General features: G+C 46.3%; 1 protein-coding gene and 1 non-coding gene across 5 annotated transcripts in view; both read right to left on the bottom strand.

Moving 5' to 3' along the window:
- KLHL12 (kelch like family member 12) overlaps positions 1-25,324 on the bottom strand; it is a 106,778-nt gene that overhangs the window by 30,004 nt on the left and 51,450 nt on the right. For all 4 annotated transcript variants that reach the window (XR_012636001.1, XR_012636002.1, XM_074936378.1 and 1 more), the window contains 3 exons: positions 2,799-2,994; positions 1,861-2,019; positions 371-469 (listed from right to left, as the gene is read on the bottom strand). Coding sequence is in view for 2 of the 4 variants with exons in the window: in XM_074936378.1 (XP_074792479.1) it covers positions 371-469; positions 1,861-2,019; positions 2,799-2,994 (454 nt within the window). In the remaining 2 variants the exon portion in view is untranslated. The remainder of the gene's footprint in view (positions 1-370; positions 470-1,860; positions 2,020-2,798; positions 2,995-25,324) is intronic.
- LOC141975837 (U4 spliceosomal RNA) lies at positions 11,396-11,543 on the bottom strand. The gene has a single exon (XR_012636013.1). It is a non-coding gene; the product is annotated as a U4 spliceosomal RNA (small nuclear RNA).

The following is a 25,324-nucleotide window of genomic DNA, read 5'->3' as shown; positions in this document are numbered from 1 at the left end:
AACCCCAGGCTGGCAGGGGGCTGGCGGCATAAGAGCAGCATTTTTAATTTAATTTTAAATGAAGCTTCTTAAACATTTTGAAAACCTTGTTTACTTTACATACGACAATAGTTTAGTTATATAATGTATAGACTTACAGAGAGAGACCTTCTAAAAAATGTTAAAATGTATTACTGGCACACGAAACTTTAATTTAAAGTGAATAAATGAAGACTCGGCACCACTTCTGAAAGGTTGCCGACCCCTGATCTATAACAATGCTAAGTCCCACAGGCCAGCAGATGTATGATGGCCTCCAGGATATGAAGGCAGGCCAGAAATCATTGCTCTATTCAATCTAGCAGTGCACCCTTCATATCAGAGTTCTCACCTGAGCGCTTGGTGGCCATTGGGGTGACATTTGTCCAGTGTCCAGCGTGAGGGTCATACCTCTCTACAGAGTTCAAGATGTTCAGCCCATCATAGCCACCTGAAACAACATGGGAACCAACAGCGGGTTCAACCCTGATCACTGTTTCTGCAAAGAGAACATTGCAATGCCTGTGTCTGCTCCATCTCAGATGGCTCTGGCTTAGTGACTCCTTGGCAGCTTGAGCAACACTACTCACAGCGCGTGGCAAGGCTGAACAAAAGCAAACACAGAATCTAGTCCAGGGATCTCAAACTCCAATCACCAGGAGGGCCACATGAGGACTAGCACATTGGCCCCGCAACACTGACACCCTGCACCCCAGCTGCCTCCACTCCATCCCTTCCATGAGGCCCCACCCCTGCCCCGCCTCTTCCCACCCCTTCCCTGCCCCCATTCCAATCCCTTCCCCAAAGTCCCCACCCCAACTCTGCTCCCTCCCTGCCCCTATTCCAACTCCTTCCCCAAATCCCCGCCTCCTCCCCTGAGCATGTGGCTCTCTGCTCCTCCCCCTTCCCTCCTGGAAAGCACCTGGAGGTAGGCAGAGGAGCAGGGACGTGGTGCGCTGGGGGGAGGGGGAGCTTGGTGGGCTGCAGGAAATAAGACCCCTGATCTAGCCTGCAGCAGGCAGGGACTGAAGTTCTGGAGGCCACAGACAGCAGGAGCTGGGGATGACCTGAGGTGGAAGGCAAAGGCAGCCATTGCAACTTTTTCAGGAAATTGTACACAGAGTGGCCATGTCACACTGCCTCAGCAGGGGAAGAACACTGTGCTACCAGCCCAGAGGGCAAGGAGAAGAAGGGAGCAAGGGAAGGTTGGGGAACCTAGGATGGAGCAGTAAGTGAAAATGTAGTGTGAGACACGAGACTCCCCTAGAATAGGACCATGATGAGGGTGGTCAGAAAACAAAACTATGGCACTGCCTTGACCAAGGGCCCTGGAGAAGCATCCAAAGAATGAGCTCATTTAAGAGTTTAAGACCATTCTCCATCTAGGACTCACAACATTCAGTGTGGGCAGCTGCGGCATTCCAGCCTCAGAGAGAGGAGCTGGAACACAAGCAGTTCAGAACAGGCCACTCCAGCCTTTCCATGTTCCAATGGCACCAATAGACAAAGCTACTCCCAGGTACTAGTTATCCCGCAGCTTGCACATTCCAGCCAGCACACAGCCCCCCAGCTTCCTCATATCTCAGCTGGCACGTGGCCCAGCACTCCTCCCATGGCTCCAGTACAAGCCATCAAAATGTCTCCTCGGCAGTGACTATGCAAGAAGTCTGTATGCTGACTGAGCTACCCACTATCTCAGGAGAGTGAAGTACACAACAACTGGGATTCTCTTTTAGGCTGTATTCTGCACATCCCAGGAGCCCGTTATAGATGGTGTCGGCCCTGAATTCTGGGTGGGACACTAATACTTGCAGAATGCTGATGGATCCTAAGGTCACCTACCAAGGCAGTAGATTACACCATTAGCTACAACCAGTCCTGCTCCTTCCCGAGCTGTTTGCATGTCTCCCAGCATACTCCACTGATCAATATTTGGGTCATATCTCTCCATACTGGTGTGACGCCGACTTCCATCAAAACCACCAGAAACGTAGATCATATCTGCAACATAATACAGGGAGCAGATTCAGAGAGACATGAATACACACACAAGCCCTTCCCTCTCCCGCACTTCCCACCCTTTATATTATTTCATGCACACCATGTGTGTGTCCCCCTGTGCATAGAAGAGGCCTAGGGTCACTTGGACACTGCCATTCATTGATGTTACATCAGCACTTCCTTAGAATGAATATTTAAAAGATGCAACACACTATGCTTGAAACCTGCTGCATAAATCCCAGCCCAAAAGCCTTCCTTAGCTATACTCCCCCATACTGGTCTATTGAAAAATATCTATTTGTTATATTCAAATTGTTCACTGCAAATGACATTTCATCGACTGTTTTAAAAGATGTTAAACTGCAACAAATGAACCAATACAGGCCCCTGAAGGCACTCCCAGCCAAGAGAGGGGGAACGGGACTGATCTGTTAGAACAGGTCCCAGCAGCGACTTCCAGCTGGGACACACAGAAGTTGATCACTGGGAGCAGCATGTTTCTAACAACTGCCTGGGAGATGAATTCTGAACTTCAGGGTATAAAATGGAAGATTCCCACTCTCTGGAACTAGAAACACACATTCTTAGGATGAAGAAGAGGAAGAGCTGCTCTTATGGTTAATGGGCAAGTGATTTTCTTTCTCAAACTCCAAATGCTGAGAGATACAATCTCCAATCAGTTACTCCTCTCCCCTTATCAGCCACCTGCCCTCGGAAGGCGCTGACACACTGTATTTCATGATGGCTGGCCCCTGTGACAAGTGCTGATCAGTGTGTACCTCCTAGGGTAGTGGCCCCTGCCAGGCCTCGACGAACATTCATTGGAGCCACTGAGTACCAGATGCCATCCTCATCCGACGTATAATCCAAGCACTCCACAGAGCTGAGACGGGAGCGGCCGTCGTATCCCCCGATCACATAAATCCGATCATGCAGGGACACCGTGGCAACATAGCGCCTCTTACGGGTGATACTCTAACACATTTGAAGACGTGTCAAAGACAGAAAATGACACCAATACATTGAGAACTATCAGAGTCTCTCTAAATTATTCCATCCCTTTTTGTTGTTACACTGAAAGGGACCCATTTATATAGCCAAAATCCTCAATTCTACATGGCATACTGGGTGAAAATTATATGTAGAATCTGTGTGTATGGATCCCCTTCCCTATGGTCTCCCCCTCAGCGTGCCCTCCTCCCAGTCCAATATCCTTTGCACTATTTATTTTGCAATTAAATTCAGTTTCCTTTCTGTTGCCCCCAAAACGTTCCAGAGATGTCTGCATTCCCACCAATTGTCAGCACTGTAGTAACTGTCAAGAGGGAAAGCTGGAAAGTTTGGCAGACGTATAGGGAACATCCGGGGGGGGGGGGGGGGGTGGGAGAGTTCACCCCCAGAGCAGAATGGGATTTGGGAATTCATGGCATCCAGGCTCTTCTGGGAAGGAAATGCAGCTTCTCCCTCCCTTCTCCCACCTCCCCCCACCAGGGGTGGGGGTGGCTTTACATTTGGGGAGTAGTGTTCCTCATTCTCCATCTCAGGAGCCACTAGCTCCTCTAATGTCCTCTCTCCACTATCTCCCATTACATTCAGCAACAACAAACATGTATGTTAGCAAGGTGTCTCTGTCAAAATATCATTGGTGAAATAGTTACTGTTCACATTTAAATGATCATCAATAAGCTTCACAGTTTTAAGGCCCCACTGAGATGAATGGGGCAAGCCACACTCTCATGGAGCTATAGTTTCAGTGTCTCTGCACACTCAGTTAATGAAATAATAGTAATAATTAGTCTTCAAACAGAGCTTTATCATCAGCAGATCACAGAGTGCTTTAAAAAAGAAGAAGGTATCATTATGCCCATTTCAGATAATCAAACTGAGGCACAGAGAGGTGGCCAAAGTCCAGAGAGTCCCAGTAGAAGGGCTGGGGACAGAATTCAGGTCTCCTGAGTCCTGGCACCTCCAAAACATCACTGCATGGCTCACATCCCATTCATAGTTTGATTTTTTTTCCTGGACCACATGAGACTTAATGGTGACCTGCAAAGGAAAGAATAGGGCTAGAGCCTTTTTTTAAAAAAATTCTTTACAATGGATAAAAGAAGAACGTGAATGGTTTTTTGTAAGTTTTTTCCCTTGTTTCTTTTCCTATATTAGAAATTCAGGTTCTGTCTAGGCTCTGAGGGTGTGTCTACACACCAAAGAAAACCCTGTGGCTGGCCTGCGCCAGCTCACTTGGACTCCCGGGGCTCAGGCTGTTTCATTGCTGTGTCAACGTCCAGGCTTGGGCTTGTGCCCTAGATCTGGGACCCTCCCACCCCATAGGGTCCTGAGCCCAGACACCCGAGCCACGGGTGTCTAGTGGCTGTGTAGACACGCTCTATGGTGACTGCAGACTTAGTGATATGATGACATCACAAGAAACCAAGAGGTATAGTCATTGAGAGAAGGGATTTTTAATCCCATAAAAATTTAAAAAAACCCCAAACAGCTATTTAACTTCAACAACATATTAATATTTTGGAGAAAGGATGTATTTGTTAAAAATTCCCCAACCTCATACCTGCAATTAAGGTGGGAAAGCAGATAGTGCACATGCTCTGAGACACTCAGCAAAACCAGGGCAGATCAGAGTTGACACTCCTGATAGATACTTCTGAGGTAAAAAAAAAAAATAAAAAAATTTTAAAGCCAGAAACAAACAAAAGCCCTTCCATTCCTTTTTTTATCCATCTTAAAAGGAGCAAAAAGGTCAGAAGCCCAATCTGATAAAGTCCTTTGCAGGTTTAAATATATATATATATATATATTTTTTTTTTTTTTGGGTGCAGAGCTTATGAAGCAACTTAAAACAAATTGGCAATGATGCAGCCATTTATACAGCCCTGTAATCACATCACACACAGGGTTTTGATTTAATGTTGCAGGAGAGACAGCATACTTCCACCACTCTTCTCCTGCCCTGGAATTTCCTCTTCAGTCCCTAATTTCTCCCCCTTACCTTTTCTCTTCTTCCCTCTCCCCACACTCCCTTCTCCTTTTCTGATCTTGGAGAACATCTGTAGTCCTCTAGCTCACAGAAAATAGTAGCAAGCAGGAATGGCACTTCCCTGGATAATGAAACTGGCTTCTCTACCATAATCCTTTACTAATCTCTATGGCTAAAATATTAAGACTCCTATATAATCCTTTCCTGTGATTTAAAAAAGCCCTACTCTCAAGTACATAAGGAACTGCAGCTGTGCATCACATTAGGAGTTCTTTACATTTTCCACAACCGAGAACAAGGAAGACAAAAATAAGGAAGATTCACTTGTGTGTGTGTGTGTTGTTTTTTTTGGCGGGGGGAGGGGGACGTCACATTAGAACACAGCCCATTTTGATTAAGCAGCACACAAAAATCTGGAATCCAACACTTTTCCCGGAACTCAAAAAAAAAACACAAAAAACAACTTTGCCTACCCTATAGTAAACATTGAAATTTACAACCAAATCAGTTGCTCCAATCAGTCGTTAGAGAGAGGTTGGATACGGGGCTTAAAATGGACATCTAGACTCAACTTAAGCTCTGCAGAGGCAAAACACACGTGTTTCCACCAAAAGGAAGAGTGCTCTACAGTATTTATGTTCTGAGTTCTTAGTGTACTTCAATAAAGTAAATTATATTTACATTCTAACTCTCTCACAGGTTGCTTTAGCTAGTCAACTCATAAGGAAGTTTCAGAAGTCGTGCATCACATACTAACTAAACCATGTTTCCATATAGAATCATAGAATACCAGGGTTGAAAGGGACCTCCAGAGGTCATCTAGTCCAACCCCCTGCTCAAAGCAGGACCAATCCCCAATTTTTGCCCCAGATCCCAAATGGCCCCCTCAAGGATTGAACTCACAACCCTGGGTTTAGCAGGCCAATGCTCAAACCACTGAGCTATCCCTCCCCTCCTAATATCTTTGTTGCTCTAGGGTATAGCTGGAAAGAACACTTTACTAGATGCCCAAAAAGCCACAATCCCTCAATCAAGGAAAAATGCCATATTAGGGGAAAAAAAAGAAAGGGAAAAAAAAGTAGGGCTGTTGCATGATTACAAAAAAATGAATCATACAATTAAAAAAATGAATTGCGTGATTAATCGCACTGTTAAAAATAGAATACCATTTATTTAAATATTTTTGGATGTTTTCTACATTTTCAAATATATTGATTTCAATTACACCACAGAATACAAGTGTTCAGTGCTTATTTTATATTATTGTTTTTATTTCAAATATTTGCACTGTAAAAAACAAAAGAAATAGTATTTTTCAATTCACCTAATACAAGTACTGTAGTGCAATCTCTTTATCATGAAAGTTGAACTTACAAATGTAGAATTATGGACAAAAAATAACTGCATTCAAAAATAAAACAATGTAAAACTTTATAGAGTTTACAAGTCCACTCAGTCCTACTTCAGCCAATCGCTCAGACAAAACAAGTTTGGTTACAATTTGCAGGAGATAACTGCCCACTTCTTGTTTACACTGTCACCTGAAAGTGAGAACAGGTGTTCTCATGGTACTGTTGTAGCCGGCGTCACACGATATTTATGTGCCAGATGTGCTAAAGATTCATATGTCCCTTCATGCTTCAATCAACATTCCAGAGGACATGTGTCCATGCTGAAGATGGGCTCTGCTTGATAATGATCCAAAGCAGAGCGGACCGATGCATGTTCATTTTCATCATCATGAGTCAGATGCCACCAGCAGGTTGATTTTCTTTTCTGGTGGTTCTGTAGTTTCCGCATTGGAGTGTTGCTCTTTTAAGACTTCTGAAAGCATGCGCTACACCTCATCCCCCTCAGATTTTGGATGGCACTTCAGCTATTTAAACCTTGGGTCGAGTGCTGTAGCTAATTTTACAAATCTCACATTGGTACCTTCTTTGCGTTTTGTCAAATCTGCTGTGAAAGTTTTCTTAAAATGAACATGTGCTGGGTTATCATCCGAGCCTGCTATAACATGAAATATATGGCAGAATGCGGGTAAAACAGAGCAGGGGACATACAATTCTCCCCCAAGAAGTTCAGTCACAACTTTAATTATTATTATTATTTTTTTAAAACAAGCATCATCTGCATGGAAGCATGTCCTCTAGAATGGTGGCCGAAGCATGAAGGGACATGCTAATGTTTAGCATATCTGGCACGGAAATACCTTGCAACGCCAGCTACAAAAGTGCCATGCAAACGCCTGTTCTCACTTTCTGGTGACATAATAAATAAGAAGTAGGCAGCAGTATCTCCCGTAAATGTAAACAAACTTGTTTGTCTTAGTGACTGGCTGAACAAGAAGTAGGACCGAGTGGACTTGTCGTCTCTAAAGTTTTACATTATTTTATTTTAGAGTGCAGTTATGTAATAAATAAATAAATAAATAAATAAATAAATAAATAATCTACATTTGTAAGTTACACTTTCATGATAAAGAGACTGTACTACAGTACTTGTACGAGATTAATTGAAAAGTACTATTTCTTTTGTTTAACATTTTTTACAGTGCAAATATTTGTAATAAAAATAATATAAAGTGAGCACTGTACACTTTGTATTCTATGCTGTAATAGAAATCAATATATTTGAAAACAGAGAAAAACACTGAAAATATATAATACATTTCAATTGGTATCCTATTGTTTAACAGTGCGATTAATCCTGATTAACTTTTTAATCATGATTAATTTTTTTGAGTTAGTCGTGTGAGTTAACTGCGATTAATCGACAGTCCAAAAAAAAAAAAAAAAAAAAGAAAAAAACTTAGTGGGGAAGTGAAGGCACTTATAAATAAATATATATACATAATATATGGAACAAATGGAAGAAAGGGGAAGTTGATAGTAATGAATATAAATCAGAAGTAAGGAAACATGGAAAATTGATAAGGGAAGCAAAGGGACACAAGGAGAAAACTATGGCCAGCAGAATTAAGGAGGACAAGTTTTTAAGTATATTAGGAACAAAAAGAAATCTAACAATATTTGTCCATTGCTAGATGGAAATGGTAGAATTATCAATAATAATGCAGAAAAGACATAAGTGTTCACAAAATATTTGTGTTCTTAGGGAAAAACACAGATGATATATTTCAGAAAGCTTATGCTCTAATAAATTTGTTAGTCTCTAAGGTGCCACAAGTACTCCTGTTCTTTTTACAGATGATATAGTCATATATGACAAAAGGAAGAAAGGAGAGCAGCAGAATATAGACCCTGGACTTCAGAAAAGCAGACTGACTCCCGCAGGGAAGTGATGGGCAGGATCCCCTGGGAGGCGAACATGAGGGGGAGAGGAGTCCAGGAGAGCTAGCTGTATTTTAAAGAAGCCTTTTTGAGAGTGCAGGAACAAACCACCCCGATGTATAGGCGCAGACCCCATGGGTGCTCTGGGGCTGGAGCACCCAGGGGAAAAATTAGTGGGTGCTCTGCACCCACTGGAAGCCAAGCTCCCCCCCCCCCCGCCCCCCCCCAGCACACGGCGTCCCCGCTCCTCTGCCTACCTCCCATGGCTTCCTGTCTGGCCACCACCAAACAGCTGTCTGGTGGTGTACTGGGAGGGAGGGGGAGGAGCAGGAACATGGCGAGCTCAGTGGAAGAGGCGGGACCGGGGCAGGGATTTGGGAAAGGAGTTGGAATTGGGGCAGGAAGGGGGCAGAGCCTCGTGGAAGGGGTGTGGTGGGGGTGGGGCTGGAGGCAGAGGGGGGTCGAGCACCCACTGGCAGGAGCAGAAGTCGGCGCCTACGATCCGATGCATAGAAAGAATACGGCGGGTGACCAGCTTGGCTTAACAGACAAATCTTCGGGGACCTTAAACACAAAAAGGAAGCTTACAAGAAGTGGAAACTTGGACAGATGACTGAGGAGGAGTATAAAAATATTGCTCGAGCATGCAGGGATGTAATCAGGAAGGCCAAAGCACAATTGGAGTTGTTATCCTTCACATCTCTTGCTAGCTACAAGAAGGGTTTCTACAGGTATGTTAGCAACAAGAAGGTCAGGGAAAGTGTGGGACCCTTACTGAAAGGGGGAGGCAACCTAGTGACAAATGATGTGGAAAAACCTGAAGTACTCAATGCTTTTTTTGCCTTGGTCTTCACAGACAAGGTCAGCTCCCAGACTGCTGCACTGGGCAGCACAGTATGGGAAGGAGGTAAGCGGTCCTTGGTGGTAAAAGTACAGGTTAAGGACTATTTAGAAAAGCTGGACACACACAAGTCCATAGGGGCGGATGCAACGCATCCAAGGGTGCTGAGGAAGTTGGCTGATGTGATTGCAGGGCCATTGGCCATTATCTTTGAAAATTCATGGTGATCGGGGGAGGTCCTGGACAACTGGAAAAATGCAAATGTAGTGCCCATCTTTTTAAAACGGAAGAAGGAGAATCTGGGGAACTACAGACTGGTCAGCCACACCTCAGTCCCTGGCAAAATCATGGAGCAGGTCCTCAAGGAATCCATTTTGAAGCGCGTGGAAGAGAAGGTGGTGATCAGGAACAGTCAACATGGATTCATCAAAGGAAAGTCTTGCCTGATCAACCTGATTGCCTTCTATGATGAGATAACTGGCTCTGTGGATATGGGGAAAGCGGTGGAAGTGATATATCTTGACTTCAGCAAAGCTTTTGATACGGTCTCCCACAGTATTCTTGCCAGCAAGTTAAAGAAGTATGGGCTGGATGGATTGACTATAAGGTGGACAGAAAGCTGGCTAGATCGTTGGGCTCAATGGATAGTGATCAACGGCTCGATGTCTAGTTGGCAGCCGGTATCAAGTGGAGTGCCCCAGGGGTCAGGTTTGTTCAACATGGAATCACAGACTATCAGGGTTGGAAGGGATCTCAGGAGGTATCTAATCCAACCCCCTGCTCAAAGCAGGACCACCCCAACTAAATCATCCCAACATCTTCATCAATGATCTGGATGATGGGATGGATTGCACCCTCAGCAAGTTCGCAGATGACACTAAGATGGGGGGAGAGGTAGATACACTGGAGGGTAGGGATAGGATACAGAGGGACCTAGACAAATTGGAGGATTGCGCCAGAAGAAATCTGATGAGGTTCAACAAGCACAAGTGCAGAGTCCTGCACTTAGGACAGAAGAATCCCATGCACCGCTACAGACTAGGGACCGAGCGACTAGGCAGCAGTTCTGCAGAAAAGGACCTAGGGGTTACAGTGGACGAGAAGCTGGATATGAATCAACAGTGTTCCCTTGTTGCCAAGAAGGCCAACAGCATTTTGAGCTGTATAAGTAGGGGCATAGCCAGCAGATCAAGGGACGTGATCATTCCCCTACAGTCAACATTGGTGAGGCCTCATCTGGAGTACTGTCTCCAGTTTTGGGCCCCACGCTACAAGAAGGATGTGGAAAAATTGGAAAGAGTCCAGTGGAGGGCAACAAAAATGATCAGGGGGCTGGAGCACAAGACTTATGAGGAGAGGCTGAGGGAACTGGGATTGTTTAGTCTGCAGAAGAGATGAATGAGGGGGGATTTGATAGCAGCCTTCAACTACCTGAAGGGTGGCTCCAAACAGGATGGAGCTAGGCTGTTCTCAGTGGTGGCAAACGACAGAACAAGGAGCAATGGTCTCAAGTTGCAGTGGGGGAGATCTAGGTTGGATATTAGAAAAAACTTTTTCACTAGGAGGGTGGTGAAGCACTGGAATGGTTACCTAGGGAGGTGGTGGAATCTCCATCCTTAGAGGTTTTTAAGGCCTGGCTTGACAAAGCCCTGCCTGGGATGATTTAGTTGGATTTGAGCAGGGAGTTGGACTAGATGGCCTCCTGAGGTCTCTTCCACCCCAATCTATGATTCTATGGTAACACTCTTTCCATTCCAGTAGTATCTCAGGTGGATGTTAAAAAGCAGATACTAAAGTTAGGTATTTTAAAATCGGCATGTCCAGATCATTTCTACTGAAGAGTTTCAGAAGAGCTGGCTGAAGGAGCTTGCTGGACCATTAATGTTACTTTTCATGCTGGGGAAGTTCCCAAAGACTGGAAATTAGCTAATGTTGTAGCAGTATATGAAAAGGGTAAAGGGCATGACCGGGGTTATTACAGGTCTTCGAGTCTGTCATCGATCCCGAGTAAGACAATGGAGCAACTGACACGCAACTTGATTCATAAATAATTAAAGGAGGAAAATGTAATTAATGTCAATCAGTATGGGTCTACGTAGTGGAACATTGAAAGCAACTTGTACTATCACCATGCGAAAGAATAATAAGAATATGGGTTTATACAACATAGATCCTGTCAAACTAACTTGGTATCTTTTTTTTTTTTTTTTTTAATCAATCAAACCTGTAATCTCATAAAAGTTAATAGTGCTGATGTAATAATATACAGAGATTTCTGTACGGCATTTGATCTTGTACCACATGACATTTTGATTAAAATTCTAGAAAGATTTTCAACTAGTAATGATCACGCCTCGGATTAACCTCATTGGCTATGATACAGTAACATGGCATGGATTAAAAGATGGCTAACTGATAGGTTTCAAAGTGTAACTAAATGGGGAATTCATCATCAAGCAGTTGTGTTTCCTTTGGGGATCCTACCGGGATCGTTTCTTGGATCTATGCTATTTAACATTTTTATCAATGACATGGAAGAAAAAAAATGGTAACTAACCTTCCATAAATATTGTTCTTTGAGATGTGTTGCTCATGGCCATTCCATGCACAGACGCACCCCTAGAACCTCGACCAGGGGTATTCTATCTACTACCCAAGATCCATAAACCTGGAAATCCTGGACGCCCCATCATCTCAGGCATTGGCACCCTGACAGCAGGATTGTCTGGCTATGTAGACTCCCTCATCAGGCCGTACGCTACCAGCACTCCCAGCTATCTTCGAGACACCACTGACTTCCTGAGGAAACTACAATCCATCGGTGATCTTCCTGAAAACACCATCCTGGCCACTATGGATGTAGAAGCCCTCTACGCCAACATTCCACACAAAGGTGGACTACAAGCCATCAGGAACAGTATCCCCAATGATGTCATGGCAAACCTGGTGGCTGAACTTTGTGACTTTGTCCTCACCCATAACTATTTCACATTTGGGGACAATGTATACCTTCAAATCAGCGGCACTGCTATGGGTTTCACCGCATGGCCCCACAGTAAGCCAATATTTTTATGGCTGACTTACAACAACGCTTCCTCAGCTCTCATCCCCTAATGCCCCTAACTCTACTTGCACTACATTGATGACATCTTCATCATCTGGACCCATGGAAAAGAAGCCCTTGAGAAATTCCACCATGATTTCAACAATTTCCATCCCACCATCAACCTCAGCCTGGACCAGTCCACACAAGAGATCCACTTCCTGGACACTATGGTGCTAATAAGCGATGGTCACATAAACACCACCCTATACCGGAAACCTACTGACCACTATGCTTACCTACATGCCTCCAGCTTTCATCCAGACCACACCACATGATCCATTGTCTACAGCCAAGCTCTACGATACAACCGTATTTGCTCCAACCCCTCAAACAGAGACAAACAACTACAAGATCTCTATCAAGCATCCTTACAACTACAATACCCACCTGCTGAAGTGAAGAAACAGATTGACAGAGCCAGAAGAGTACTCAGAAGTTACCTACTACAGGATAGGCCCAACAAAGAAAATAACAGAATGCCACTAGCCATCACCTTCAGCCCCCAACTAAAACCTCTCCAATGCATCATCAAGGATCTACAACCTATCCTGAAGGACGACCCATCACCCTCACAGATCTTGGGAGAGAGGCCAGTCCTTGCTTACAGACAGCCCCCCAACCTGAAGCAAATACTCACCAGCAACCACACACCACAGAACAAAACCATTAACCCAGGAACCTATCCTTGCAACAAAGCCCGTTGCCAACTGTGTCTACATATCTATTCAGGGGACACCATCACAGGGCCTAATCACATCAGCCACACTATCAGAGGCTCATTCACCTACACATCTACCAATGTGATATATGCCATCATGTGCCAGCAATGCCCTCTACCATGTACATTGGCCAAACTGGACAGTCTCTACGTAAAAGAATAAATGGACACAAATCAGATGTGAAGAATTAGAACATTCAAAAACCAGTCGGAGAACACTTCAATCTCTTTGGTCATTCGATTATAGACCCAAAAGGGGCAATTTTTCAACAAAAAAAACTTCAAAAACAGACTCCAACAAGAGATTGCTGAATTGGAATTCATTTGCAAACTGGATACAATTAACTTAGGCTTGAATAAAGATTGGGAGTGGATGGGTCATTACACAAAGTAAAACTATTTCCCCATGTTTATTCCTCCCCCCGCCACTGTTCCTTACACGTTCTTGTCCACTGCTGGAAATGGCCCACCTTGATTATCACTACAAAAGGTTTTTTCCCCCCAGCTCTCCTGCTGGTAATAGCTCATCTTACCTGATCACTCTCGTTACAGTGTGTATGGTAACACCCATTGTTTCATGTTCTCTGTGTATATAAATCTCCCCCCTGTATTTTCCACTGAATGTATCCTGTGGCGGTTCAAATACAAGACAGCACCGAGCTTTTAGCAAGCAAGCGAGCTGGTGTGCCAATGGACTTCTGCCTGTCAGCTTTCCACCTTCCCCTTTATTCTCTCTCTCCCCCCGCGCATTACATTCTCCAACAGATAAAAGGAATACACTGGCTTTGTTTAACATTCTTATTTACCAATTTCTATCTACCGCATTCCTTGCTCTCGGGCCTTGAGCCCAGTCCTGGGAGGCTTCCCACGGTTCATGTCATCTGGGCGAGATTCCAAGGTTCATGCCCTTGAGAGGAGCTGTGTGTGCACAGCTCCTACACAACACTCCGGGTGTGCCCTGAATGTTGCCAAGCGCATGAACCCTGTATGAATCCTACAGTATCCGATGAAGTGAGCTGTAGCTCACGAAAGCTTACGCTCAAATAAATATGTTGATCTCTAAGGTGCCACAAGTCCTCCTTTTCTTTTTGCGGATACAGACTAACATGGCTGCTACTCCAAAAACATTCCACGATAGGTGTGCACACGCCATGTGCGCTGTTGCCAGAGATTTTTTTCTTCGTGGTATCCGCTGGGCCAGCTCTAGCATCTTCTGGAGTCACATGCATATGACCAGGTATAAAGGGTGCCGCCAGCCCCGCGCCCTCTTAGTTTCTTCTTGCCGGTAACTCCCACATAGGGATAGAAGTGTGGGTCATGGAATGGACATAAGCAACACATCTCAAAGAACAACAGTTATGGAAGGTTAGTAACTGTTTTTTCTTCGAGTGTTTGCTCATACATCTTCCATGCTATGGGACTCACAAGCAGTACCCCAGGATGTGGACTCAGAGTTCATGGATTTGCCGAATGCAACATTGCTCTCCCGAAACTGGCATCGTCCTGGGCACAGTCAGACCTTGTCCTCAAAAAATACTGTGCAAGTTGGTTTCGACATAAGGGCCTTAATCTCAGACAACCTTCTGGCCGAGGTGACTGTCTCCAGGAAGGCAACCTTCCAGAAGAGAAGTAGTAGGTAGCATGATGCTAACAGCTCAAAGGGGGGCCACAAGCTCGACAGGACAAGGTTTAAGTTCCATGGGGGAGGGGGTCGATTCGCCAGTCTGAGGATAGAGTCTTTCTAACCCCTTGAGAAACGGGACCATCATTTTGTGAGAGAACATTGATCTGTCATTCACTGGGGGGGATGGAATGTTAAGATGGCCACCAAATGAACTTTAATAGACGAGAGACCCAGATCCTGCTGTGTTAGGTGGAGCAAATAGTCCAAGATAGACTGAAGAGAAGATCGAGATGGAGAGGGATCCTGTTCGGAGGCCCAACAAGTGGAACGTTTCCACTTGGTCAAGTAGATAGCTCTGGCCCTGAGGTTGTTGAGGTGGGTTCCCCCCAAGTCTGATGCATCCGAGACTAAAGACACCGATGGCTGTGGGACCATAAAGGGCACCCCCATCATTACCGACCTTGGCTTCTTCCACCAGTCCTGGGAGGTGAGGACCAGGCTAGGGCTCATAAGTACTGATTCCAAGTGGTATCTGCTAGGGGAGTATACTGATGCTAGCCACATCTGTAGGGGCCTCAGGCACAGTCTTATATATTGAACCACGTAAGTGTACGCCGCCATGTAACAACAGCTTGAGACACACTTAAGCTGATGTGATTTGGTGGGCCATGACCTTGGATATCAGATCTGCCATGGTTTTGAAGCGGGCCTGCAGCAGAAAGGCTCTGGCTTGGGTCAAGTTGAGCACAGCCCCAATACATTCTATTCTCTGAACCCAAACAAGAGTTGACTTCTGCTCGTTTATCAGCAGGCCCAGAGCACTAAAGGGGTTTCGGCTTGTGCTGATATTATCTTGCACTTGAACCTGCGATTGACCTTTGATCAGCCAGTTGTTGGGGTACAGATACACCTAAATACCTTTCTGCCTGAGGAAGGCTGCTAGAACCCTCATTCACTTTGTAAAAACCCTTGGGGCTGCTGATAGGCTGAAGGAAAGGGTGATGAATTGGTAGTTGCGATGATCCACTACAAACCTGAGAAATCTTCTGTGGGCACAGAAGATAGAAATGTGAAAGTATGCGTCCTGTAAGTCGAGGGCAACATACCAATCTCTTGAATCCAGGGAGGGAATGAAGGAGGCCAGGGAGACCATGCAGAACCTCAATTTCTTGAGATATCTGTTGAGATGATGCAGAATCCAGGATAGGCTGGAGCCACCCTTGTGCCTTTGAGATTAAGAAATATTGGGAGTAAAACCCCTGCCCTCTCAAGTCTTGAGGAACTTCCTCCACAGCCCCCATACGTAGGAGGGATTGGACCTCCTGGATAAGGAGCTGCTCATCAGAAGAGTCCCTGAAGAGGGATGGAGATGGTGGGTGGGTGGGAAGGGTGGATAAAAACTGAAGGATATATCTGACTGTCACTGTACTCGGGACCCATAGGTCCAATGTTATGGATGTCCAAGCCAGGCTGAAGAGCAACAGATGGTCCAAAAATAAAAGGGGGTGGCAGATCTGAAATGACAACTAGTGCAGCGCCCTCAGGCACATCTTCAAAAGGCCTGCCAGAGTATCTGAGTCCCTGACTGGGAGGCTGAGGTGGACGGGAATGGTTGGCACCATTTATAACCTCTGCTTTTTCTTTTGTAGAGCTCCTGTCTTGGAGGTCTGGAGAACTGAGGAGGCTGCTGGGGCATTAAGTGTTTTCTGGAAGCAGATGGAGCATACAGGCCTAAGGATCGTAGGGTGGCCCTCATGTCAATGATGTCTTGTGTCCTTCTGCCCCGAGAAAAGGGAGAAGCCTTCAAATGGGAAGTCCTGGGTTGATTGTTGGACCTTGTGGGGAAGGCCGGAGAACTGGACCCAGGAACAGCGCCTCACGGTGACTGTGGAGGCCACTGTTTGGGCCAGCGAGTCAGCAGCATCCACAGCCGCCTGGAGAGAGGTCCTGGCCATGTTCTAACCCTCTTCTAGGAGGGCTGCAAACTCCTGTCTTGAATCTTGAGGCAGGGAGTCTTTGAATTTATTCAGGGAGTGCCATAGATTAAAATCATATCTCCCCAGCAAACCTTGCTGATTGGCAATACACAGTTGGTGGCTACCCATGGAATAAACCTTTCTTCCGAAAAGGTCCAGTTTCTTAGCGTCTTTTTGTTTCAGGTAGCTCTCGACTGGCCCTGCCTGTCCCGTTTGTTAGCTGCAGACACCACCAGGGACCCAGGGGAAGGATGTGAGTACAGGTAATCGAACCTGCTTGCTGGCACATAATACTTTTTCTCTGCCCTCTTTGAGGTGGGGGCCAGAGAAGAAGTTTGCCACAGGGCCTTGACTGGTCCTATCACTGCCTCACTGATGGGTAGGGCAACTTTGGATAGAGCTGCTTCAGCCAGGATATCAATAAAGCTGTGTGATGTCTCTTTGAGCTCCTTGATCTCCAAGCCCAGGCTTCAAGTGACCTGCTTCAGCGGGTCCTGATGGGCCTTAAAATTGTCCTGGGGAAGTAGGCTACTGGGACCCATGACAGCTTCGTTTGGGGAGGATGAGAAGAAAGCACTCCTTCCTCCTCCTCCATTATGTCCACTTGTGGTATTTCCTGGACTTCAGTATCAGGGTCAGTACCGGAGTTGGGGTCTGGTGCCGAACAGAAAGGAGCAGTATCCCGTCTCCTGGAGGCCACCAAGTAGGAACAGTGGGAGACATGCCTTGGTACTGGGGGAAACCCCTAAGGGTTCCAATAGGACCATGGCATTGGCCAGTGACCCACCGCCTAGGTGCCCGCTGTGGGACCAGCAGTGAAGCTCAATGGGGAATAGGCTGGGTATCGATGGTGGGCTTCTGGTGATACACAGGGTTCCCCATAGACTCTGAAGAGGATTCCTCTCAGCAACCATGGTGGAAGGGTATCCACTTCCATATGGTGCTGGTATTCTGGGGACCAGCGGCGTGCCAGGGAGTGTGGGGCTTTCCCCTGGATGGTGCCAAGAAGGTGCATGACACACCCTGTTCCCTCCTGCTTTCAGACGCTAGAGCTGGTACGTGCCCCAGTGGGGTTGGAGGGACTGGAAGAGAGAGAGAGAGAAGGTCCCTAGCCTCCTGAAAAGCCTCCAGGGTCGACGGCACCGTCAGTCCATTGGTACCGCGGTGGCTCCCTGGTATCAGAGGAAGGTCCTGGCACCAGACTCAACACCTTTGGCAGAGTCAATGGTGCTGACGTGGGACCGGGGTAGAAGAGCGGCCTGGCATGGGTCTCACTCCCTCTCCCCACTTGTCTCTCTTCTGCACCAGCGAGCGCCCTCTCTCGATGTGCTGCTTTTTGTGCTTCTTCCTTGGCACCAGCAATGGAGAATGGTGTTGGGGGAGTCCTTCGCACCAATGCCAAAGTACTTGGAGCCGAATCGGAGTGGCTCACCACTAAGACAGGTCTGAGGGCAGTTTCCATGAGGATAGATTTTAGTCTTATGTTCTGGTCCTTTTTAGTGCAGGGTCTGAAGTCCCAACAAATTTTGCATTTGTCCTTTACATCAGTTTCCCCCAAGCACTTTAAGTCACTCGACTGTAGGACACGCACAGGCATAGGTTTGCCACAAGAGGCACAAGGCTTGAAGCCTGGGGACCGGGGCACACCCGGCCCCTGGGGCAAAAAGTCCTTTGACAATAGGAACTATATACACTATCACAACTTGGAAAAACTAAATGCAGTATGTATGAAGAAAGAGTCTGAAATCACTGGGAAGTAACCTTGTCAGGGCAAGAAAGGATCATTCCAGCGACCGTCATGGGCTGAGGAACTGAGAGGTTGTGGGGCCGGCAGTGCCCCTTATATCAGCATATACGCACACGACTCCGGAGGGTGCTAGAGCCAGCACAATGGATACCACTAAGGGAAAAATCTCCGGCAACAGTGCATGTGGTGTGCACACACCTAGCATGAAATGGATATGAGCAAGTACTTGAAGAAGAAACAAAACCTTCACTAATAAAGTTTGCAGATGACACACGAACTGGGAAAGTGGTAATGAAGAGGACTAGTCATTGATTTAGAGTGATCTGGATTGGTTGGTAAGCTTGGTGCAAGCAAACAATATGTGTTTTAATACGGCTAAATGCAAACGTATCCATCTAGGAACAAAGAATGTAGGCCATACTTACATGACGGAGGACTCTATACTGGGAAGCAGTGACTCTGAAAAACATTTCGGGGTGGTGGTGGATTATCAGTTGAACATGAGCTCCCACTGTGACGCTGTGGCCAAAAGAGCTAATGCAATCCTTGGATGCATAAACGGGCATCTTGAGTAGGAAAGGTTATTTTACCTCTATATTTGACACTAGTGTGATTGCTGCTGGAGTACAGTGTACAGTTCTGGTGTCCACAAGTCAACAAAGATGTGGATAAATTGAAGAGGGTTCAGAAAAGAGCCACAAAAATGATCAAAGGATTAGAAAACATTCCTTATAATGAGAGACTCGAAGACCTCTACCTATTAAGTTTAACAAACAGAAGGTTAAGGGGTGACTGGATTATAGTCTATAAGTACCTACATGGGGAATATTTAATAAGAGGAGGTTACTCACTTGTGCAGTAACTGACGTTTTTCGAGATGAGTGTCCCTGTGGGTGCTCCACTCCAGGTGTTGGTGCGCCCCTGCACCTTTGCTGGGAGATTTTTACAGCAGTACTCACACAGGCCGCATACATGCAGTGCCTGCCTCGTGCGCCTGTCGTGTCTCAATAGCACACGTGCGTGGCCGGGCTCCTTAGTTCCTTCTCTATTATGGAAACCGCTCCAACTCCCAAGTAGAGGGGAGTAGGGTGGGTAGTGGAACACCCACAGGGACATCCATCTCGAATAACTTCAGTTACTGTACAGGCGATTAACCTCTTCTTCTTTGAGAGATGCTCCACTGGGGGTGCGCCACTCCAGGTGACTGAAAAGCATTGTCTCTTGAGGTGGTAGGGACTTTGGAACAGGTAAGAAAAGCTGTACATAGCACAGCTCAGCCCATACGAGAATCAGTTAGGGGGTCCTTGAATAAGACCATAGTGCTTTGCAAAGGTGTGTTCAGAAGCTCAAGTGGCAGCCTTGCAAATATCTGCAAGGGGAACGTTACGTAGGAAAGCCACAGACGTTGACAGGGATCTGGTGGAGTGTGCTCTAATAGAAGTTGGAGGAGTCATGTTCTTCAATTGATAACAAAGACGAATGCAACCCACTATCCAATTGGAAAGTCTCTGATTAGAGACGGCTGTACCTCTGGAGTGTTCCGCAACTGAAACAAAGCGTTTTGGGGAATTCCTAAAGGGTTTGGTCCTGTCCAAGTAAAAGGACAAAGCTTTGCGCACATCCAGTGTGTGCACTGTTAACTCAAAAAAGTGTTTGTATGTGGCTTAGGGATAAAGGTAAGTAAGTGGATAGGTTCACTGATGTGAAAAGCTGAGTGCACCTTGGGAAGAAATCTGGGGTGCAGTCGAAGGGTGACTTTGTCCTTAAAAAAATATAGTGTACGGTGGATCCACCAGGAGTGCTCTGATTTCTCCTGCATGTCTGTCGGAGGTAATTGCCACTAAAAACGCAGTTTTCATGGATAGGTGCAGGAGAGAACACGTTGCTAGCCGTTCAAATGGTTGCTGCATCACGCATGTTAGGACTAAGAGATGGTCTCAAGGTGGAGTGGGTAGCTTAAATGTCTGGGTATAGGGACTGGAGGCCCTTGAGGAACCGCTTTGTGATGGGATGAGCAAAGATAGCAGTTTCCTCAGTCTTGTGGTGTCTAGAGACAAGGGTACCAGTCTACTGAGTCATTTTCATCATAAGCCAGTGAGGGAGGTGAGGAGAAGCTATCCTCCCTTGCACAGTCTCTATTGTCTCCCAGTCTCACTGATTAATTGGGGGGGTGGGGGGCAAAGGGGGGAGCCCGGGCCTGGGCCCACCCTCTACTCCGGGTGTCAGCCCGGGGACCCTAATAGTATCAGCTATGGTAGCTGACCTTTTAGAAACATGACGTACAATTCCCTGGGCTACTTCCCCCACAGCAGCCCTCACTTCCTCAAGCTCCACTTTACTCTTACCTCAGGGCCTCCTTCCTTGTGCCTGATATGGTGTGTACTACTCAGTCTCTCCAACAGCGCAACTTCCTCCCACACCCACCTGATTGACTAGGAGGCTTTTAACTAGTTTCAGCCAGTCCCTGATTGGCTTCAGGTGTCCCAATCAACCTAGCGTTTTTCCTGCCTTCTGGAAAGTTCTTAATTGGCCCCAGGTGTCTTAATTGACCTGGAGCACCTGCCATTTAACTTATCCTCGTACCAGAGATTTGTTTAGCCTGGAGCTAATGTATCTATCTCCCACTACTTTTCTATAGCCATCTGGCCTTGCCCCATCACATTCCTCACTGAAGAACCAGTGAGGAGCTATGCTTCGAGAAGTAGGCTGGGGTGGTGTAGTCAACCGCTTTGCTGTGATAATAGGTTTGGAAGAAGGGGCAGCAGAATCAGCAGACAAATGGACATCCTGGTAAGAAAAGGTACCACGCCTGCCTGGGCCACTTAGCGGCTATTAGTATGACCCTGGCACAGCCTGTCTGTATTTTGAGCCACACTGTGTAGAAGTGGCATCGGGGGGGAATGCATACAGTAATCTGCCACTCCATTGGATCATGAACGCGTCCCCCAAGGAGTGTTTCCCTAGGCCTGCTCTGGAGCGGGATTCCAGATACTTGGTATTGCGGTTGCAAAAACGTCCAGTTTCGGGTAGCCCCATATTTTGAATATGTTGTGTAAGATGATCTTGTTTATCTCTCATAAGTGTTCTAGGGGAAATGCTCTGCTGAGCTCATCCGCGGTAGTGTTTAAAGAACCGGATAGGTAAGAAGCTGAAATCTGGATATTGAGTTGGATATTGAGCTTCACAGCTTCGGTGCAAAGAGAGTGGGATCGAGCTCCCTCTTGTCTCTCTATAAAAAACATGCAGGCGATGTTGTCAGTCATGATCCTGATGCTTTGGTTTTTGATGAAGGGGGAGGAATTGGAGGCAAGCGTTGCACACTGCTCGGAGTTCTGGAAGGTTTATCTGTAAAGAAGCTTCGGTAGGGGACCAAAGTCCGTGAGTGGTATGATACCCTGTGTGTGCTCCCCAGCCAGTGAGGGGTGTGTCTATAGTAATTATAATGAAGGGGGAGTCCTGTAGGAATGAGACTCCGGATCAGAGATTGTGTGGAAGGGTCCATCATATGAGTGAGTCCTTGACTTTGGTAGGGATAGACAGAAGTCTGTTTAGACTGTGTACGTTTGGTCTGTAGACAGTGGTCATCCAGCCGTGGAAGCACCGCATGTAGAGGTGTGTTTCTCTGACCACAAAAGTACAAGAGGCCATATGGCCCAGAAGTTGCAGGCAGTCTCAGGCAGTGACCTGAGGGCTGTTCCGCAACTTGGCGATCAGATTTCTTATGGTGTTGAATCTGTCGAGTGGGAGAGATGTGAGTTCCGTTAATGAATCGAGGTGTGCACCTATGAACTCCAGTTGTTGGGTAGGAATCAATGTGGCCAGGCCATGCCTGGCTGTTTGGGGAGGCACAGTCTCCCCTAACGGGCCCTCTATACAATTTCAGAAACCCGATGTGGCCCTCAGGCCAAAAAGTTTGCCCGCCCCTGTTCTAGTCGATGGTGTATGGATGCCTAGGGACCTGAACGTAGCTCTGGAATCCTTCATGGTATGCAACACTTTGTTGGTCTTTGTGGCAAATAATTTGTCTCCATCGAAGGGGAGATCTTCCACAGGTATTCTGAATCTCGTGTGGGAAAGAAGATGTAAACCATGAGGCTCAACGCATCACGACTGCTGTCGCAGAGCCCCTCAGAGACTACAGATTTGAATTGTTGTCTCTTGTCCTCAAGAATATCGGTAATAAAGTCCATGAGTTTCCTGTCGTTTCTGTGGTAACATTTGGCCAATAGGGCCAAGTAATTAGCCACCCTGAATTGTAGTGTGCACGACACACACTTTTTGACTGAGTAGGTCCAACCTTTTACTGTCTTTGTCAAAAGGGATGAACGGGAGATGCTGTTTGTTCCTTTGGTTAGCTGCTTCAACTACCAGCGAATTGGGTGCTCAGTGTATGAAAAGGAACTCCAAGCCCTTGGAAGGGACATAGTATTTCCGGTCTGCTCACTTGCAGGTAGGGGTTATAGTGGCTGGTGTTCGCCAGATATTCTTGGCAGGGTCTATAATGGCTCCATTAATGGGAGGGCAATCTTAGATGCACTGGAAGGTTGCAGGATGTTGGGCAGCTCACGCTGATTTTTGGGTACTTCCTCCAGGGTAATCTTAAATTCATTAGCCACTCTTTCGAAGAGATCCTGAAAATAAGAAAAATCATCCGCTGTTGTTGGAGGTGGGGATGACAGGTTAATGCTGTTTGGAAAGGTCTCAGAAGCCTCTTCTTCTGCATGCAGCACTGCAGACTGTTCCTGTAGTTCAGTCACAGATGTATGCACATGTTCAGAGGAGATGAGGTGTCACCTCTTCTGGGGCTGTGTCGATCACCATGGTGTCTCCTGTATGATCCCCAGGGGCCCCAGTAATGCCACTGTCTGGGGAATGGCACGGGTGGTCCCATCCATGGGTGTGCATACCAGGGTGGTAGGTCCTTGGAGCATGAAGACCTTGATCTCCTGTGTCCCCTGCTGACTGGGGTCTGGAGTTGGGAGGAATGGTATGGTGAAAAACCTCCCTGAACATCGGCATCCTCATAACTAGAGAAGTGAAAGGGAATAGGAGATAGCTGTCGGGGCCGTGTTGATAGGTCTGGTGAAGGATCAGTATCAAGCAGGGGGGATTGTAGGGTCGGTAATACCAGTAAAACCCGTGAATGAACAAACTACGGTGCCGCAGTGTTTGCGGCCAGAGTGCATTCTGTTAGCTGCAATTGCGGTGTCTTGGGGTTGGGTGGTGCCGAATGCCGCTGTGCCGTAGAGGCAGGCATAGTGACTTGAGGTGCCGGTGCCACAGCAGCAACCACACTAGGCTGTGACACAAGCAGGCTCAGTTGAGTCGGCACTGGGTCTTTCACGGTGCTGCATGAGAAGAGACAGGCAACTTTAAGCCTGAAGCCTTGGTGTGCCTCAGAAGCAGCCGGGGTACGTGCGGTGCCAGAGGTGTCCGGCGCGTCATATGTGCTGAGCCGTGGAGTGATTGGCACTGAGGAGACAGACCTGCTCGAAGATCGTTTGGGAAGCGGTAAGTCTTTGTGAGGCGAGGCACGTGGTCAGTTTTTTGCTGTTTTTTTAATCTTTTGGTGACCTAGGAGGGCTTTGTCTCGATGAGGAAACTGCACCCAGGTCGGAGGCAGGTCCGAGGGACTTCTCCATTAATATTAACTTGAGCCTGAGGTCTCTGTCTTTTCGTGCCCTAGCTTTTAATTTACTACAGTGGATACATTTCTGGGGGACGTGGGACTCCCCCAAGCAGCCAATACATTGAGAGTGGCCATCTGAAATAGGGACGGCGTCTCTGCATGCAGTGCAGCACGTAAAACCTGGTGAGCCAGTCATATTATGAACTAACTGACAAGAAAAACAGGAAGGAAGAAAAAACTGGATTTTTTTTTGGTTAGTTTTTTTTGAGGGACTGGGAAAGGAAAAATAAAACTTATCTAACTAAATACATGGTAAAAATGTGTATACCTAACTAGACTAGCTAAAAGCAAAGAATGCATCCGATGAAGTGAGCTGTAGCTCACGAAAGCTCATGCTCAAATAAATTGGTTAGTCTCTAAGGTACCACAAGTACTCCTTTTCTAAAAGCAAAGAAGTTTTTCAGTGACTGCTGAGCTCCGTCTCAGGCTGGGGATGGTAGAGAAGGAATTGAGGAGACCGGCCGCGCACGCGTGCTATTGAGACATGGCAGGTGCGTGAGGCAGGCACCGCGCATGCATGGCCCGTGCGAGTACTGCTGTAAAAATCTCTGAGGGAAGGCGCAGGGATGCACCAACACATGGAGTGGCGCACCCACAGGGACACTCATCTTGAAGAAGAACGGGCTCTTCAATCTAGTAGAGAAAGGTAAAACACAATCCAATGGCTGAAAGTTGAAGCTAGAGAAAATTTAGACTGAAAACAAGGTGTAAATGTTTGACTGCAAGAGTAATTAACCATTGGAACAACTTACTGAGTGTTGTGGTGGATTCTCCATCACAGACAATTTTAAAATCAAGATTGGATGTTTTCCTAAAAGATCTGCTCTAGGAATTATTTTGGGGAAGATCTACAGCAGTGGTTCCTTCTGGCTTTGATATCTATTGATCTATGAAGTAAGACATTTTTCTCAATGTATATTTCCTGAAATAATATTTTAATTAATCTTTCCAAAAAACCTGATATGTCTATGTTATCAATATTAAGACTAACGACCATCAATTAGTGGCATCTTTTCTCCACAGATCTTACTGCGCTCTACCAACTTCACTCATTTATTATACACTGTTTATACACTAGCATCATTTCACCACTGAGATACAGTGTCCTCTGGATAGAACTTGGCAGCTGTTTAACAGCTAATAGCAACACTACACAACAGCTTAGGAGAGGAAATGGAGAATACTGAATCTAACTTCAGTCGTAATTTAAGGAGGTAGATTACAGTCATCCAAGCTGGAATCTGGCCAGAATACAGAAACTCATACAAACCCTTGCAAAAAGTTTCAGGGGAATTTTTAACCGCCATAAGAGCCTGGGA

The sequence above is a fragment of the Natator depressus genome, chromosome 21 (assembly GCF_965152275.1).
Source record: "Natator depressus isolate rNatDep1 chromosome 21, rNatDep2.hap1, whole genome shotgun sequence".
Taxonomy (NCBI): Eukaryota; Metazoa; Chordata; order Testudines; family Cheloniidae; genus Natator; species Natator depressus.
The sequence above is the reverse complement of the archived record's forward strand: the minus strand, read 5'-3'. Positions and strand labels throughout refer to the sequence as shown.